Source organism: Bombus bifarius, unplaced genomic scaffold, assembly GCF_011952205.1.
Source record: "Bombus bifarius isolate JDL3187 unplaced genomic scaffold, Bbif_JDL3187 scf7180000008199, whole genome shotgun sequence".
In the NCBI taxonomy this organism is placed as follows: domain Eukaryota; kingdom Metazoa; phylum Arthropoda; class Insecta; order Hymenoptera; family Apidae; genus Bombus; species Bombus bifarius.
In genome coordinates this window covers 1,076,927-1,096,624 of record NW_022884505.1, presented here as the reverse complement: position 1 = coordinate 1,096,624, position 19,698 = coordinate 1,076,927, and the positions used below count along the sequence as shown (strand labels likewise).

Sequence of the window (19,698 nt, the reverse complement as noted above, 5' to 3'; positions counted from 1 at the left end):
ATAGAAATAGCGAGTAACAACGATTATAACGAGTGGTAGACTAAATAATGTGACGGTGTTATTTAATAACAATAAATAGATATATGGCAATCTACAGGGTGGTTGGTAACTGGTGGTACAAGCGGAAAGGGGGTGATTCTAAGCGAAAAAAGAAGTCGAAAATATAGAATAACAATTTTTCGTTTGAGGCTTTGTTTTCGAGAAAATCGACTTTGAATTTTCGCTCGGTACGCGTGCACTTTATCGCGTCTCGTTATAACGTACCGCACGCGTACCGAGCGAAAATTCAAAGTCGATTTTCTCGAAAACAAAGCCTCAAACGAAAAATTGTTATTCTATATTTTCGACTTCTTTTTTCGCCTAGAATCACCCCCTTTCCGCTTGTACCACCAGTTACCAACCACCCTGTATAATCACGTAATAAATGTTGAGTTTATTAGATGTATGAACAGAGGAACGCGTGGATAAATTGCAAAATAGAAAATATATTTTAATACAGAAGTGTAAGTACAAGTAGGAATATAATTTGAGCTGGTTCTGATTCGCACACTAGCAGCGTTACCCTATAACTGAAAACGCGGAAGCCTGTCTACTGTCTATGGTCTCCCTTCGTCCCAGTCTATTGTCTATACGCTGTCGATGGCTTCGGTGCTTGAGAAAACTAAAAAGATCAGATGTAGAGTTTTCTTAGACGTGGTGACCACTTCAACAATAAATAAATCGATAACACGTAGTAATTATTTGTTGAGGTTGAGATTGACCGATTGATGAACGAGTGGATGAATTTGTAATAGAAAATTGTATTGCGATAATTAAAGGTATAAGTATAATGTATAAGTTTATGCTGATTCAGATCATTACTCTTTTAGTGTCATTAGACGATGGAACGATAGAAAGCACGTTCATATATTTCTAGCAAAAGGACATTACCAAAAAAGTTAAGCTTTGGCTAGAGGCTGCAGGGAACATAAATAGAAATCTGATTATTAATTCCTTTGTTCCTAGACCTTGCAACCCAAAATATACTGTATACTGAAAGGTACAATAATATGCAGCGCTCCTTATTTAGAATATTTCTGCGTAATAGCAGTCTCCAGGTCACGGATATACATAAATAAAGATGTAAATTTTTTCTTCAAGTAATTACTTCGATATTATTGAATAGGCGATAAGTAACAATTAACGAAGTAAAAGTAAAAACCAATAAACAAGAAATAGCAGTAAGAGGTAAATAGCAAACAACGAGCAACGACTAACGTAAAGAGTGTAACGAAACACCATAAACCAATTTAATTGCACTATTTAATATTAAGTTGTTCGGAAAGTTCCTTTCGTTTTATAAGGAAATAAAAGACGCACAATGTTTTCTATTTTATTTCTATTAGTTTATCGAATTATGCACGAACATAATTATAGAAATATGGATGATACCTAATTCAATAAAATAATATAAAACAGAAATTGTTGTTCGTCTATTATCAACTTATGATACGAAAGAAACTTTCCGGACAACTCAATATACTAAACAGTATTACTATTTCAATACTAGATAATGAATACTAATCGAATAACTATCGTAACGCGTAGAAACTAGCGAGTAATCTTCACTAGTAGTAAGAAAGAATCTATAAATAAATGAAACGACAAAGTCCGTGACGAATAAATTCATTCATCGATTTCTATCTTAACCGAATTGTCTACTCAGCGTCTAATTTAGTCGGCGTATGCTGAAAACGATGGCCATGTGTATGGACTGGAATTTCATTGGAAGATGCCGGCATTTAAAATTAGCACGGAACGCGTATCATTCGCACGCATCGGTCCAAACGAACGTTCGATTCTACGTTCGCGTATTTTCACTTTTATACGTGTGCCGCGTTTCCTTGAAAGCCGATATTCCAGGAATCTACGTATCTTCAAATCAAGCCGCGTATCCCCCGCGAATCCGCTATTTGCTATTAATAAAATACGGCGGATACATGACAGGAATTTCAAATGAAATATCACAACATGGAGCCGAATGTAGGAAACGCGCGACGATATTCAAATTGCAATTAATTCCTGGCCGAGCGTTTGGAACGTCCTCGATTTTATTCCCGATCATCTCGTCGCGATTTATATCGACAATTAATTTAAGGTACAAGATGTTCTTCAAAGCTGCGTTATCTTCGATCGTGATCATCTTCGCTTCTCTTTGATTTATCAAATTTTGAGAGAGTCCTCTTCGTTGTAATCATCCGCGAAGAATTTGCAAAGGTAGAAAACACCGGTGGAATCGAGAAAACGTGGCTTTCTTTTGTCAGAAATCCGCTTCCAAAACGATTCCAATCGAACTCACAACTGAAGAGTCCGCTGCGATGAACTGGCCACTCCGCTTTCCGACTTTGAGTAATTTGAGCAAACGAATAAAAACCAGCCGAAAATCGCTTCAAATCAAATGGTTTTTCGAAACTTTCGAATAAATTCATCGTCAACTAGTATTCGTAGTAATAAACTTTTGCGCAACTACGATATGAAACTTGTATCTTCCTTTCTCTTCCGATAAATACGATTTTAATATGGCAGCTGCTTTCCTATTGCCGCAAATTCCATCAATTCGTGTCGCAAGTCGACGAAATACAGTGGCGCCACGAATACCACGATAGCGGCATAAAAGACATTTTTGAAATGTATTGGAATAGAATAGAAACGTTACGACGAAAATACGAACTGCAAGTGTCATGGCGTTACGGATATTTAATAAAGTAGAAACGTAAATCTCGACAAAGATGTACGATCTTCTGATTGGAATAGCCGTGGTTTTGATGAACGGACCAAGCCAAGATAAAGGGGTGGATGCAGCGCGCGTCCCAATGCCGAAGAATTATCATTTCCGGTGTTGGTGTCGGCTGACACGGCGCGAATTCCCGTGGAATTGGCTCGGAAACGCGGCAAATATTTCGGCAGTTGGAATTTCTTGGTGGGAGCCTTTTGACGTAGCTGGTATCTTATAAAAAGACGCGAGGCGTCGCGACGCTGCATTCGCACACAAGTGACCAGAGACTAGCAGACCTCGCGAGAATATCTTCATCGCGAATCGTACGAATCAGCACCAAACAGTATTACGGATAGTCCAGTTCCTTATTCCTCTTCTAGTTTTCTATTTCGTTTCGTCGTCTAGTTCGTTTCATCGAATTTCACAGTTCACGGCGAAACGATGTCTTCGGTAATGCTAGTGAGTATCTTCCGAGAGATTGTATTTTTAATTGGTTCGGTTGGTTATGCATGAAACAGACTGTGACTCTTCTTAGATATTTGTATATATGTAATACAGGATTTTTCAAACGTATCTATCCTTCGAGAGATTGTACTTTTAATTGGTCTAGTTGATTATGCACGATGCAGAAGCGTAACTCGTGTCAGGTGCATCTGAAGGTAACTAATTATCTGTTGGTAATTAACCAGTTATAGTTTCCTTCGTTTACACTCCATAGATAATGCAGATTCTTTGGCATAATATATTTCCTTCTTACCATATGTCAGATGAGAATAAATAGCTATTCTTTGTTAATTAACCAATTATATCTTCGTCCGATTATATTGCATTAATATTTCTTAGTTTCTTTCTAATAATTAATTCCATTCTGCTCTGATAAGTAACGAATAATTCTTCTCTATTCTGCAATGGATTATATGACACTAACGTCTTTTCTCATCATCCATATTGCTTTTTATTTTTCTATTAAATTTTCTATTCCTAGCGCGTGAAATACCTGTCGTGGTGATTTTCATAATTTGAAACTCGAGCGTCGCAGAAACTACATTACTCGTGGAGCGACCTAGTAGTTTTGGCCAGCCTTGACAGTGAACTTGCGTCTGATCAGGGTGGGCCTATTCTACTGAACCGAGCACGCCATCGCGCCTGCACAGAGTTTACCTTCCGTGCATTTAGATTTTTCGATCATTTGAATATACGTTCCTTCCTTAGTTCTCTTACGCTTCTCTTTGCACACGGTTAGCAAGTATCTATATATTTTCTTCTATTCTTTCGTCTTTTGATCGATCGATGTACGATGGCGATTTTCATGCAGTAAAATTTTGTTATCATTTCGTGCATATTACAATGGAAGTTTCCTTGAAAACGAACGTCGCCGTTAATCTCTATCTTTTTCTAAAAATTCTACAAATTTTCTATTTTCATAGTAACGTTATAAATAGCTCCTAGTACAAATTACGACAAAATAAATTCTTGTAGAGTGGTGATCGAAATCTCGTAGCAACGAAGGATCTTTGCTAATAGTAGCTCCTATAGTAAAATATAAAATACGCGATTACTATGTGGAATATATAGAATGAACGTAATTAATATTTCTAAATTATAAACCACAGGAAATCGTAACCACGCGTCAGACAATAATCCTAATATTTATTCGAGATCCTGACTCCTCGTTCCACGCAAGACCCTGCTGTGGTCATTTCTTTCGATTCGGAAAATTAATTCGGTCGTTGATTGTATACATCGGCAACAATTTGTCGAAGTGCCAGCCAGGTGTCTTATATGGTCAGGACCGCTCTTTAATGGTCGAAACTGGCCATCATCCAACGTCGTTGATTAGGCGTACCGTAGCACTGTCATCTTCCTAACACTTGCCTCGAATCCTCAGTCTCCTCCGTGCATCAGCGATAGGAACTTCAAAATTTATTCGAAACTGCAAACTTCTCACGAACGTTAGAATTTTGCACGATGAGTGACTCCGACGAAGTAAGTGATGCTCACCTGTTAACAGTGTTCGCGAACGAAACTAGTAGAACAAGACGATCGGTTTTTATCGATTATTCCTGCGTTTTGAGATAAAATTGTTTCGATGCTTCGCTTTAATTATCGAATGCCACATTTACATCGGAAAGAAGTTAAGGCAATGTATTAGGTTGTCCAAAAAGTTTCTTTCGTTTCATAAGTGAAATAATAGATGCACAACTTTTTTATTTTATTTTATTTTATTTTTTATTTTATATTATTTTATGGATTTATATATGATCCATTTTGCAGTAATAGAATAAAATGGATCAAACGTAATTCAATAAAATAATATAAAACGAAAAATGTTTTGCGTACATCCACTAATTGTTTATAAAACGAAAGCAACTTTTGGGACAACCTAATAACTCAAATCGCGATAATTTGCAACTTTTGCGTGAGAAATCATCCGATTGACAGGTTCAGATTGAAAGAATCTTTGGATTGAAAAATTTGTTTGAATAATTTTTCGTTTGCTTGTCGAAAGAGCGTTTCCAAGTGAAAGTGATACAAAATATCTCCGACGTGGCCTTAATCTCGATGATTTCTTTCGTTAAAGAAGAAAAAAATGTTGGAAATTCGATTGTTACACCGAATGGTCGTAAATACGCGCTAGATCGATGTATTTTCAAGCTGCTTTCACGATTACGCGAGGCGAATACTTTCTCAGCTGGATTATTCGAGCATTAGAAGCCCCGCTGTTGCTTCTAGCAGCGCGTCAGTTCTCGCTCGACCATGTTGTAGTCTTCTGGCGAATATTCCTGGTCGCTTCGAACGTTGCGCGTTCTACAATTTTCTCATTGCAAAGGTACTTTTCTTGCTTCGAATATTTCGTTCAATGTCCTATCGATATGTCAAAGTAACTTTCATTTCTCTTCTCCGTGACATTCGCTGCGATCTAATTTTTTCTCGTTGATGCAACGATGATCGTTCGCGAGGTGATGGAAATCCGAGGACGAAATATTTTTAATTGCAACAGTTCCGCGTAAAAATGCTCGAAACGTACAATGTTCAATGGAATTAATTTTGCAGAACAATTAAAGAATACACTTGTGCGCCTTATAACGTAAAACTGGTCAGAAGTTAAGAATTCAATGGCTGTTTCTTGTTTTCAGGAATCGTTCAGCGACAAAGTAGCGATGTTCGACCAATACGCGAACAAGCACAAAGACAAGCAGAGCAAAAATCCGTTCACATCCGGCTCGAACATCGAAAAAAGGAAATTCTCGAAAGAAGAATACGGCAGGTGAGCTAGCGTCACTTTGGAAGAAAATTCTTCCTCCACTTAAGCGACTGATCGTTATTAGTCTTCAGAAGTATAGTGTTTAACGAAATACTTGATTGAACTTCAGACCAGAAGCTGGCTCCCTGACAGATATTCGTGGTCGCAAAGCCACGGCGCACATCCTCAAAGAGGTGCTCGAACTTTGCGAGATTATTCATCAAGAGGGCACGCCGTGTCGCGATCGACCAGAAATCATCGCAATCACGTTTGGCGACCTATTCAACATTTACACCCACATCAGCGACAAATGCGTAGGACTACTGTTGAGAGCCAGGAAACAGAAGCTCGTGGACTTTGAAGGAGAAGTACTGTTTCAGGTATCACGTTATTAATAATTATATTCTCCTTGAGAATTAGAGTGCAACTACATTCGCTTTAAATCACCAGTGGACACAACTCGACGTCTTTCAAATTGTTCTATTCTTTAAAAATACTTCTCCGCTTCTTTTTTTTTTTAATATACAGGGTGGTTGGTAACTGGTGGTACAAGCGGAAAGGGGGTGATTCTACGTGAAAAAAGAAGTCGAAAATATGGAATAAACATTTTTCGTTCGAGGCTTTGTTTTCGAGAAAATCGACTTTGAATTTTCGCTCGGTACGCGTGCACTTTATCACGTCTCGTTATAACGTACCGCACGCGTACCGAGCGAAAATTCAAAGTCGATTTTCTCGAAAACAAAGCCTCGAACGAAAAATTGTTATTCTATATTTTCGACTTCTTTTTTCGCGTAGAATCACCCCCTTTCCGCTTGTACCACCAGTTACCAACCACCCTGTATATTTCTCTATTTTTAAAAAATATTCTTTATGGTTTTGCAACTACGTTCCTCGCGTTGGGCAATCAGAATGTCTTTCGCAAACAAATGATTCACGAAAGCTTAGAATCGCGCGTGACGAAACTCGGGAACGGATTAACAAATTGTACTAAAATTAATGACGAAGCTTAGTCGATAAAGTGGCCTCGTAAATCAAGATTAAGACTTTGTACTCGAAACATATTGCGCTCGATTCTTCATCTTGATCGATCGCCATCGACTTATTACAGAGACGAGACGACGACGTACCCATCTACCTGGTGAAGCCCATCAACGAAATCCGGGAAATGTTCAAACAGCGGCTAAAAGAAATTGCACAGGAGACGCCCATAAGCTAACAATCGTCTTCGTCGTTCGGCGAATAAATTCCATGGTGAAGAGTCCCTGCTGCAACTCTGTGTTACCCAACGTTATCCTGTATTTATTTACGACACAGCCGTTGAAGCAACGCGAACGGCCATTGTATAGTTTGTAATTTTTATTCGAAGTGTACGTGAGACGAACGAGTGGTTGAAGTCGAAGAATGAGATGATGATGTAGGTCGATGAAGGACAAATATGTGCAATGTGATATTTCCATAGAATTATTAGGAATAAAGATTCTTTTCTAGCAAAGATTTCCTCGGTATTTCTCTCTCCCTCTGTCAATCTTAACCGTCTCGAACGATTATACTAAACAATTGTCATGACCAAACCAAAATCTCGAAAATAAACTGGCGAATCTTGAGAATCGTAGATAAAGAAGTTTCACAATATTTGGACGCAAACATTCGTACAGAGATTGCACTCTAAGAATCCGGGAAAATTACCGAAGAGTAGCGTCGGTCGACACACTGTCGATTGTCCTGGCAAATCCAATTTCTTCGCCATTTGCTGAAAAGAAGCGGGATCAGCGTAGACCATTCGCTCCGTTACTTCCAAACCTTTATTCGTACAGAGCTGTTCACGTACAACATTAAAAATAACGCAAGGCTTGCCGCCGTTTTCAGAAGAATACAACGAAATTTCTCGACGTGTACTGCGACCTCGAGCGAGAACGATTAGGCAACGTCCTTTCGTGTAACAATGGACCAAAACGACGTGCGTTTCGCTGGCATACCACCGTTGTCTTTTCCTTTCTTCTTTGAAGAAATTGCGATTGGCTCTATTTCTTTGAAGTAGAGTCCATCGTCAATTCTCTTGTTATATTCGTCTTTCCATAATTACCGCGATAATATGCTAAACTTACTAAATTTGACAAGATAACTATCGTTTCTTATTAAAAATTTCCTAAAACTTTGCGTAAAGCTTCAATCAGTGGTTTAGAAGATAGTTTGAAAAATTGGGAGAAGTGACGATACGTGGAAAATAGATGTCAAAAGGCAGAGAACGCGGGAGAGCATCTTAGAAACGAGCTTAGACGATGGAAAAACTTGAGATCAAAAGTGTCACAGTTTGCTGAAAACGACATCGTTGCGCGTTCCAACGTTCTCGTTTACGGATGACTCAGTGGTTGGTTGGGTCATCGGTTTGCTGTGGATCGGTGCGGTCGTCCAATTCGAACACGCGTTTGAAAATTACGCTATCGAGGAAAAATGCGCAGCTACTTAGCCTTAACGCGCTAAACGTTTTATGTATGTAAACTTTCGTCTTTTGTTCGTATACTGGGGCGCGTATTCCGCGTTTACGCGCTAAATGGAAGGCAAAGCGAAATTAATTGCGCGTTTAACGCGTCAAAGGCGAATTTTCGAAGATATCTAATTATTGCCACGTTATTACGTAATTTATTAGCAGCTAACAGTGTGTAATATTTGGACGATTTCTAGACCAACGATACACGATGCCTGTTGCTCGTTAATTCGAAAATCAGACGTTTAAACTCGTAAGAACGAAGTTCCGTATTTCTAATTCTAAAGATAACGAACTTTTTTTATCAGAATGTAGCTTAGCCAGCGGGATTGTTAGTTCTTTGTAGGATGTCGAGTAAAAAATCTTGCCAACAAGCCACGAGTCATTGTGTTCCTGGCACAGACAGCGAAAGTAACCGAATCGAATTCCTCGTTACGTTCGTGTTCTCGCCAAGATTCGTAGGAATCGACTGATCGTTTCATCGAACCGTCTGATATATTAGCTACGAGCAAGGGTCTCAAGCAAGAAGAAACAAGAACAGAACGAAAACGGACAAAAGGAAGCGAGAGTAACTCGTCGGGTGGCAACATCTTCCATCGATATCGACGATAAGAAACAGGAAGCAGATGAAGAGAAAAAAGGAATCCAGGTAAAAGAAAGATAATTTCTTTGTTTTTTTTTTCTCTCCTAACAATCAGAAATATTCACAGGCAGTTAATTCCATCTTAATATTAAACCAAATAAACTCGAAAGAAGAAAAAGAAAATCAGGAAACGAAGCTGAGAAAGAAAAAGCACAGGGGATCCGGGTTTTCTTCGTTTCTGTCGATTCGAATCCTTCTCGCTCGAGAGGCGTCCGTTCGATTGTCCGAGAGGTCGCTCGGGTCAGCGACTGTCTGTGCGCTTTCTTCACGAAGAAAAATATATGTATATATATATTTAATGTCTCTTAATCATAATATATATATAATAATAATAATCAATTTCTCTCTAAATATCGCGCGTGACAACGTATCCTTTCATTACTCTTTTTATGTACAATAATTATATCTCGCGAGCTTCATCGATTTTTTTCCTTCTTTTTTTTTTCTGTGTGTGTTTTGTGTATGTTTTAACATCGTTATTATTAACAATTCTTCTTAAATTCTTCTCTCTAGTGGCGTAAGTTTCGTGAGCGTCAGGAGGCTTCCGCGATCGTTACACCCTCCGAGTGGGTGGCACCGATCCATCGTCGTTTTAATGGAAACGACGACCGTTACGCCGGAAGCCTCCGTTGAAAGTTACGTCACCGATCAGGATATACCATTTTTATTACTTTCACTCGTCCTAAAAACGTGTACCACACGATCCAACGACAAAAGGGAGGTAACGCATCGTCGATTCTCACTGCTTTTCCACCGCGTTTCCGCCACCGGTTGTCGCCTTCGTCTTTATTTGTTACCCTCCTACGCCATTGCGAATTCCATCCTGGAGCCGAGCTTCGACAGAATTTTCAACGACGAAGTCCCTTCTGTAACTTTCGACGATCGACGTCCCGGTTTTCCTCACCTCGATCGCTGTGTCTCTCGCGGAAAATCGCTCGAGCATGTTCCTCGAGGTACGACAATTGGAGCGGAAAGAACTGTGAACTCGGTGATGTTGACAACGACGTCCTCGGTGGCTGAGAACTAGAATCATCGTGACGATCATCATCGCGGAAACGCGTGTTTCATCGCGTTTCAAGCGTTCTGCTAGACGTTCGACGGTGTCCGTTGGAGCGTTTCGTGGTTATTGGAGTATTTTTCAGATAGGAACCTTGAATACATTTCAAGGGAAAAAGTCTTTCCAGGATGATGCACAGGTGTGTCTCTTTTCAGTAGAAAATATAGAGTGTCTTTAAGGATAGCGATAAGAAGACACGATTAGAGAAAAGAAACGCGTGGAAGTTATGAGAGAGAAAGAGAGAGAGAGAGAGAGAGAGAAAGAGAGACAGAGAAAGAGAGACAGAGAAAGAGAGACAGAGAGAAAAAGGATCGAGAAAGAAGAAGGAATGGATAGAAGAAAAAAAGAAGCCAGAAGAAGAGAGAAAGAAGAAGAAAAGGAAAAGAAGAAAGTTGTTCGTAAAGAGAATGAGCTAGAAATGTGAAATAAATGGATCCGGTAATAAGTTCCTTACTCAGTTTAAAAAAAGAAAGATATCAATAATTCTGCAGTTAGTTTGCTAATTAATCGAAGAAAACATAGCTTCTTTAAAGATAAAAAAACTCTACCAGCTAACACTACAATAAATTCTACCGACGTTAAAGAAGTTATAGAATTAATGATAACGAAAAGTCGATGGTTATACCATTCGATCGTTACGCGACTCTAAAAAAAAAAAAGAAACAACCATACTGTCGGTCGAAAGATTTAAATCAGCGTATTGCTCTAGATAAAACATAAAAAGATTTTTTTCCCCCTTTCCATTCATTTTTTTTTATCTACTCTTCATCAGAAACCACGATTTTCAATCTCTTCATTTACTCTTCGCGGCGTTTCGGCTTCACCGACGACACGATACGACACGATATATTATGTACATATACATTCCCTGTACAAAGAATAGGAAACACGCGAACAAAATCCCTGCCAGGACCAGTAGACGATGAAACGGAAAAGCAGCGGCAGTGCGTGACACGGTAGTCAGCCAGGAAATCGGAGTAGGTGTAAAATGATAATAGAGAGCGATCTATCTCAGCTCCTCCCTGCATTACCGACGCAGTCCAGCCGCTCTAACGTTACAGCAGGTCGTGTCTCTACCCAAACATCATTCGATCTTTCATTTATCTTTCGTTCTCACTCGTGATTATCACATCGTCGTAACGTTCGCGCCAATTCCTCTGGAATTTCTTTCGACTTTCCCTGAAAGTGTTGGAATTTTGGAATTTCTCGCACGGCTCCAGTCTGGTTCCTCTCCGCTTCCACCGGTTCCACTATTTCGTGTCTTCGCTTTCGGCCGTGCCTGCTTCTATTCCGTGTCTCCTTTTCACCTAGTTTTTCGTTACAGTGTTATATTATCGTTATTAATATTGATTTTTTTTTTGGTATATGTGTGTGTGTACACGCGTGTATGGATTGTTTTTTGGTTCGTGCTTGGCAGAGGAATTCTGTTGCCGACGGAGCACGACGAGACAAGCCTAGGCCCACTTGTCGACAACCGCTTCGTTTGCTGCAACATAATAACACAGGCACACATCGATTAGTTCGATTCTTTCCTACACCGCGTCGCGAAGGCTTTTCAACTTGCTCGTCGATCCTTCGATCTGTCGTGCGGATCAACCGTGACAAACTTGGCAAGCTGTTCCGATTGGACGTTCGTTTGTATCTCTTTGCCTGCAACTGCCTCGAGAACTCGAGTCCTTTTTCTGGATTCTCGAAGCCCGAGCCTGAAGCTGTGATCGATCGTATCTCTTCTTTTCTTTGTTTTCGTTCTTTCTTTGCCTCGAACTTCCTCGATCATTTTTCGCACCGCCGTGAATGACGAGTACCCCCTTTGTCTCTTCGAATGTGAATTTTTCCTTCTCCTCTCTTTCTCTCTCTCTCTCTCTCTTTCTTTCTCCCTCTCTGTCTGTCTGTCTCTAAACACCCCTCTATTAGGGCGCGGTCACTATATTGAGCATAATCGGTGGAACGAGTATAGCGAAGTGTTCGATCAGTTTTTTTTTGTCTATAGATAGAAGACATATTTCAAACATATTTTATTAATATACAATTTGTAAACTTCTTATCGGACTGCTAAACTGTTGAAATATCGACACGTTCAACGATATACATCTTGTCTTTTCCTTTATTACATATTTAATTAGCGTCTTTTTCATTGAAAACGGGGGAAGGCGAGCAACACAGAAAACCACCGATGGTAAACGTGTCAACGCACCGAGAGAACAGCCAACGAAATTAACACCCAAACCCAGGCACTCGCACCTCGTCTACGCTTGCTATGAAATTTCCTCGAAACTCGCCATACTCGTTCTACCAATGATACAGAATCGTTTCGTTCAACGAAAGCGAAGAACGCGCCCCGTCGTTTCGTAGTTTCCGTTTTGTCCCCTCTTTCTCTATATGTATACGACTGTATAGCATTGTGTGTGTGGTTGGTGTATGTATGTGTGTACATATGCGTGTGTCGGTGTATAACGTGTCGATGGTATTTCATAAGATCTCTGTTTTCGGCTCGATCCCATCGGTCAGCTTGCGGGTTGTTGTTGCTTGGGTGGGTGTTGTTTAAGTGCCATTCTGACGATCTTTTTCTCTGTGTCCGGACTGCTGGCGATTTTCGTCCTATCGCGGTTCCCGAGCTTTATTTCGGCGGCGTCACAGGCGGTGCCACTGCAAGCATATCACACGTAGTCTCGATTAATTATCAAGAAACCGTGAACGGGGAACAATCACGCGCGTCAGAACATTGTTCCCCGGTTACCGCATATCCTAACAGCCGGGCCCGTAACGTCCATGTTACTTTTTGTCCCCTATCCGTCCCTTTTCTTTTTTTTTCTTTTTTACTTCTGTTTCTCTCTTGCGTACGCGGTTCTGGTCTGTGCGTCATTCAGTTCGATTCGAACAATTTTAACCGAGATTGCTCGTACATCGTCCAATCGGAATATATACGTTCGAGTTTTACGTGGAAGCTTTTTCTATCAACGCATTGCGTGGGATTTTCTAACAACCGTGGAACAATTTGTTGGCGCGCTACGAAGGATTTTCTAAGCATCGTTTCATCTATTTTATTCATTTTTTCTTACCGACAGTATTTTCTTTCTCCCGTTTAATGACGAAGTCGAGCAACACGAACCTTGCGCTTATAATTCACCGAAGCTAAAGATCGTAACTAACTGAAAACCTACGGTCGAATTTAAACTTGCCGAAAGAAACAGCTAGCAGGCAGCTAAGCTTCTCGAATAATACACGAATCGCTTGAATTCCAAGTAGAAGATATTCCTTCGAGTTCATAATCCACGCGCAGTGCGTTAAACGAAAAATCATTTACCGTAAAAGATAGATGGCTACAGGAATCAACGAAGAAAAAGGAAATGGTGAAACGTACAGCCAGCAAATCGTAAGTTCGCTTTCATTCTCAAGCGAGGATAATCGCTCGAATCGTTTCACGTTATTTCCTTTTCTTCAACTGTCGTTTTCAACTGATATTGTCGTATACGTCGCGTCATGTATCGTGGCGTTTTCTCAAGGGGTGCGGGGAATAATAAGATACATAAACTAGTAGAAGAAACAATGGAAATAATAAAAACTGTTACCTGGTGGATCCACGCGTGGAGCAGCGATCTCTCCTCGGACATTACGTTTTTACTCTGTGACTGAATAGTTTTCACACATCAGCAGGCAGGAGTTAGCAAAGAAAAGTGTGTCGGGGTCAACTTCTTCGATTAGGAGTAGATTGCGCTTTTTTTTTTTTTTTTTGTTCAGTCATTCAGGCCAACAGGACAGTTATAAATTGGTATTCTGTTCGTCTTTGATTTTCAAATTGTGTTTTTTTTTCTGTTCTGAGGAAGCATGCAAAAAATTCAAACAACAATTCCGAGGGGAACACAGAATGGCCGGTGATGATGATGTATAATATAACGCGAGATGGTTGTGACTGTTCGAGCTTCGAGTCGCGGATGACGATTCCGAACTGGTCCGCTTCCGGTCCCACGAGCGAACTCCCGCGAATTTCACATCCTTTCGACCATTCCTCGCACGTCCGGTCGATAACGGAGCGAGTCGGAATCCTGGAGCAATTTCTGATCCAGGCTGCGGTAGTTAAGAATGGTAGAGGTCTCCAAGTGTCCATTAAACGTTCCGCGAACAAACGTTCTGCCGGTACTTCGATTTAGAAATTGAAAAAGAAGAAGAAAATACGAGAAACCGAGTGAAAAAAAAGATATAGGAACGAAGTTTAAGAAAGTCACCTCGAGTGATCAAAAACCTTTATTTCCTTCATCTCCAAACCTAATAAATAAACAAAAAAAGAAAAGTACTAGAAAGAGGAAAGAAAATATGTTTTAAAAAAAAAAAAAAAAGGAGAAGTACCATGTACACCCAGAAATCGCTAACAATATTAACCACGGCACGGGACGTCGTAGTACAGTAAAGGATAAGATACAAACAGATCACGGGAATGGCAGGAGAAGTGAATGAATGAGAGAGAAGAAGGTACAAATAGTCGCAGGCGTGAATGGAGACAAACACTTATTACAGTTCACATTGTATTAAGTGTTCGATGTTCGTACACGCGGCAAATGCCACTTCTCAATTATATACCGTATTCTTATCAAGTAATTTCTAACTCGTGGTAGGCCGATCAATGAAACTTCGAACACGCATTAGTAACACACCATTGTTTTTTTTTTTCTTTCTTTCTTTCTTTTTTCTTTCTTATCTTTTATTACAACAAGTAACGCACTAGATCGGACCGCAGTTAATCATCGTATTGAGATTAATGATAGCCGCGATGCGATATTTATACTTTCACTTATAATTGTTGTTCCGGTCTCGATTCGAACTTCTCTGTGTATATATGTGTGTGTTTGTGTGTATGTGTACTCGAATAAATAAAAATAAACTGATAAATAAACCTTTCGATTTTTACTAACGACAGATGAAAATATCTGTCGCCCATAAATCGATCGACCTTGTCTTTTTGTTAATTTACAATCATCGATCGAAATATTGGTATACACGTATAATATATATATATATATACATATATATATATAGACTGTTCTATTTCATAGCGATCCTGCGAGTAACTCGCGATCGTTTATAATTCTTTATATTACTATTAACTTCTTCTTTCCGTGTACAAGATCGAACCTCGTCCCGGTTACTCGTTAAACTATGAATATACCCGGGTCTAATTAATTAGGATCATCACACACCGTGGCTCGCCACAACGTGCATCCGTGGCGATGATAGTATGCATCAAAAAAAAATCATTCAATGTAGTCGCACTCTCTATTATAAGTTATTAATCATTATTATTATTAATATTAATATTATTATTATCTCATTATATCATTAGAAATAGGTACTTCCTGCACGAACGATGCGACCGTGGTTTCATCATCGTAGCTATATCGTACTAGATTAGGTTACTTGAAGCGTTGGGCAAGCTTCTTGCGAAGAAACGTGGAACTTTCAATAATTTATTTACCTCTCCCCCTCTTGCTTTTTATTTCTTCTTTTTCTTTATTATTATTAATCAATTGTTAATCAATACGTTTCGAGTTATATCTTCTTCAGGTTTGAATGAGAAGATTTATACTACGAAGGTAGATAAGTCAAAATATATATACTTATATATATATCTTTTTTTTTTCTTTTTTTGCCTGACAAATTGCAAAATAATTTCTCGTTCGATCGTCGATCGAAGGAGATATATACTCGAAGGCGCGCGCCGATCGCGATTCAATAGTGCGATCAATTGCCCAACGCTGCATTGGCCTTCTCTTTCATCGATGGCACTCTCTACTGTTCCTCGGCTTCTTTGTCACGGATCTTTTGTCAATGAGAGTTAATTAAAAGGGAGGAAGTGAACGAAGAGCAAAAGAAAAGGAAAAGTGAAAGATGAAGAGAACACAATCCACACAATATGCAAGTACTTACAAACGTTCGAGACGTCGAGTGAACGAAAGAAAGCACGGAATTTCTCTCGTCAATGTTTATTGAGCTTTGATGAAGTGCTGTCAGACCGTTCTACTTTTCTTTTTGTTTTCTTTCGATCATCTTTTTAATATTTCTTTTTGCTTTTTCTGACCGTATCGGCACCACGATCCTCGCTGATATCTCCGTGCTGATACGACAATTAAATTCGAAGAGAGGGAAAGAAGAAAAGAGGAAAGGCTAAACATTTATAACGTTACACTTTCATTTTTCGTTTATCGACTATGTCTCGCACGAGATTATCGGAGAAAATCGTGCCGATACTTCATCATATCTCGCTGTACAAAAAGTAAATTCCGTTATTTCGAATAAAACATACAAGTTAGTGAGTTGAATACAGTCGAGAAAGGAGGGAAAAGTATGAAATAAAATAAAAGCGTGGTTTAGAGTGCGCGCACGCTCTAGCGCTGCACCTTAAGCACGTGGACAAACGGATTGTACAAGTCTTTTCGATGTTTCTTTACGAATCCTTGCTTCACGGGTCTGATTAAGTTTAATTATGTCCATACCAAAGTAGTATGGCGCCCTAACCGGTAATTAATATATATATACACATACATATATGTATATTTATATATTACACTAGTCGTTACACTGCGAATGGCGCTGTCTCACGCAGAATTAAATTAATTATATGCACTCGTCGCGTCGAACGAACGGTGGACACACAAAGAAAAAAAAGAACGGAGAAAAAAAAGAGAGAACGTTCTCATCGTCTCGTCTTTTTTTGAACGCAAAAGGTACGCAAACTGATCCTCGAGGCCACATCGTCAGTCTTGTTGCGTTTGCACGTGGTCGAGGAATGGCTTATCCGATTTTTATATCTTTCGCCTTAGTTTGCTCGCCAAAAAAAAAAAAAAAAAAAAAAAAAAAGAATAAAATGAAAACACGGCACTCGACTCGGCCGAATGACACTATTTTTTTCCTCGTATCTTCCTAACGTGGTACGATTTATAAAACCCCGAATGAGAGAAATGACTAAGAGACAGCAGTTAGATGCGTTAAAAAGGCCCACGTATACTCGTGACGACACCGGATTTTTCGTTTTCGCATGTGGCGCGTGTATATTATATAGCATGGGGTGTATCTGATGGCGAATCTGAACTCGAAATCTCGTTCGATGCTCGAGCATTCTTATCTACGTTGGTTGTAACAACAAGAACAACTAGAAGAAGAGAAAGAAGAAAACGACGACGACGATGATGATAATGAGGATATGAAAGTATTTATAGAGGAAAAGCTATGTATGCAGTTCTCTTGGACGTTCGACTGAGCAACGTTTGTAACGTGTCAAGAACTGATCTAACACATTTATACTGCCCAGGGTAAATAACATTCATAACATTCATTTTTACAATTTCTTATATGTGAAAACTGTATCGTGTCTCTGTACAAAGAAAAGAGAGAAAAAATAGATTATCGGACAGTGAACGTTCGTGATGGTGTCAACTCTTTCATCGCGGTGATCCACTTTAGTCGACTTATTGATTAAAGTCAATTTTATTCACCTGATAACGTGTACTTTCGTAGAAATGATATATTATTCAAATACGCTAAAACTATCGTCCGCTATTTACCTATAATTCCACAATGAAAGAGTCAAGTGAAGAGATTCCAATGCCTTGAACTGTCGGCAATTGTTGTTAATAGGAACAAAGATATACTTCCTGATCGAGCGTTCTCGTGTTCAGACCACCATCCCGAGGGAGATTAATATGACGAGACACGGACTGTCAAAGACCATAGATCAGTGTCGAATTATTTCTTTTTTGTATCTTATACGCACGAGCCTTTGCAGTCCGTGTCCGGTGAATTAGTGGTATTACAAATCTATTACGTGGCATCGATTGTTTAGACACAAATCACATCCAGTAAAGTACACGTGAAGGTAACAGCGTGGATGCAATGATAGTGCAAAGATGTTAGGATGATCCTGCCGTGCTAACGTAATTCAAAGGTAAAGTTTAAAGTATACGTAAATTTCGTTTTTTACCTGTACACTGTTGAAGTTGACTCTTACTTGTACCAGGCTAAATATCGAGTAATTAAAGAATGCCTTAAACAGATGTAACAATTGAGTATCATCGAGGAAATAGGTAAAGCACAGCAGGATTCGAAAACCATTAATAGTGATTGTTCTACGAGGTGAATATTCTTGTTTTGGTTAGGATTTACCATCGGTAGTACGGTTGTGCATGCAATTACTCGTCTACGAGGGAAGGAAGACATAGTTAATAGACGGGTTCAAAGGTGAGATCCATTAATTTTTCAACTTCATGCACAATCTCTGCGTTGATATTTCAGCAACGGGTTAGGCAGTTCCAGTTTTGTCGTCTTGATCGAAGGAGACACTCCAAGTGCTAAGGATTAACGAATAACAACAAGTGTTTTAAGAACAAGCAACAACAAAAGCGGCTAGAGTTAGATAGAAAGATAAACAGTGAAAGAAAATTAAAATTAGGAATAAATACGGCATGAAAAATATAAAACATCTAAGGATGTTCTCCAAGTAAAAATGAAAGGAACAAAATTGTATGATGTGTGTGCTGCTGTGCGTTAGAAAAGTTAAGTGCCCAAAAATAGAACTACCGCAAAATATCGTGCAACATGCTCTCTAGGACTCTATTCTGTCGATGTTTTAACTAATTCAAAGAGAATTTTGATATTCGACTTTACTTGCAATAACTTGCTTCTCAGTTACAAAACGCTAAGACATCGTCAGATGTGCAGTACGTATAAAACAGTAATATACAGGCTACACAGAATTGAAGGTATTACCACAAACTATCGATGAATAAATTAATGTTTTAGAAGTGCATTGTGCTCAAATATCATGCAATGTGTATACGTTTTAACAACAGGGTTAGGGAAACGGGTGTACTAATGTATCAAGGTTAGAAAAAACATTGGTGGGTGTCGTTTCTTTCTTTTCTTTTGTTGGGGAGGGAAAGTTAATGTTTAAAAGGCACTCGTAGAAAATAATTTAACAATCACAATAGTTTTGATTGCGCGGGGTCTCTTTTTTATCACTCGAAGCCACTGAAACCCGTAATATGATTGTAGAGCGACTTCAGGGTACGGTGTGATGCGGGCATGGTGGGCCTTGGTGGCAAATCTGTATTGGTTGTACTAACACCATGCACAACAGTCAAACTGGTTAAAATCTCACTTAAACGCACTTCAATTAATAACTTATCTTCGAGGCTTCCCGGGCAACGGGGAAGAACTTCGGTTTTTGTTTAAATGCAATTGCAAGTCCGAGAACTCAGTTGCAAAATGTTTTCCATAGGAAAAACACTGTCTGTTAGACTAAATGTTTGTTTTCACGGACGTTCTATATGGGACAAATACTTAATAGTCCAAAGAACACAGCCCACATTAGAACGATCCAAAGCACTGAGTCAATTGGATTCTCACCATCTGCGAACTTTCTGGCAATGAACTTAAGAGTTTCGTCGAGAAGTACCACTGGAATGGAGAACTTCATAACGGTAACCCACTCCTCGCCCGTTAGAGGAGTAACTTGGAATACAGACTA

The 19,698-nt window shown here is 39.3% G+C and overlaps 2 protein-coding genes across 6 annotated transcripts in view; one reads left to right on the top strand and one right to left on the bottom strand.

Moving 5' to 3' along the window:
- The first annotated feature begins 3,000 nt into the window (after nucleotides 1–3,000).
- Nucleotides 3,001–7,493, top strand: LOC117210231 (actin-binding Rho-activating protein-like). 2 transcript variants are annotated; one of them, XM_033453039.1, is made up of 4 exons: nucleotides 3,001–3,214; nucleotides 5,893–6,023; nucleotides 6,130–6,379; nucleotides 7,108–7,493. In XM_033453039.1, exons 1-4 carry the CDS (start codon nucleotides 3,197–3,199, stop codon nucleotides 7,213–7,215), a joined length of 507 nt encoding a protein of 168 aa, XP_033308930.1. In that variant the 5' UTR covers nucleotides 3,001–3,196; the 3' UTR covers nucleotides 7,216–7,493. The 2 variants fall into 2 exon arrangements, with proteins under 2 accessions (XP_033308930.1, XP_033308931.1); XM_033453040.1 differs by lacking the exon at nucleotides 3,001–3,214 and adding an exon at nucleotides 4,564–4,741.
- A 4,101-nt stretch (nucleotides 7,494–11,594) lies between these two features.
- Nucleotides 11,595–19,698, bottom strand: part of LOC117210230 (calcium-transporting ATPase sarcoplasmic/endoplasmic reticulum type) — a 51,616-nt gene continuing 43,512 nt past the window's right edge. For 2 of the 4 annotated variants that reach the window (XM_033453036.1, XM_033453034.1), the window contains one exon: nucleotides 19,495–19,695. In XM_033453036.1, the coding sequence (XP_033308927.1) occupies nucleotides 19,495–19,695 (201 nt within the window). Of the gene's footprint in view, nucleotides 12,831–19,074; nucleotides 19,696–19,698 lie in introns of those variants that run through there. The other 2 variants (XM_033453038.1, XM_033453037.1) reach the window with 2 other exon arrangements.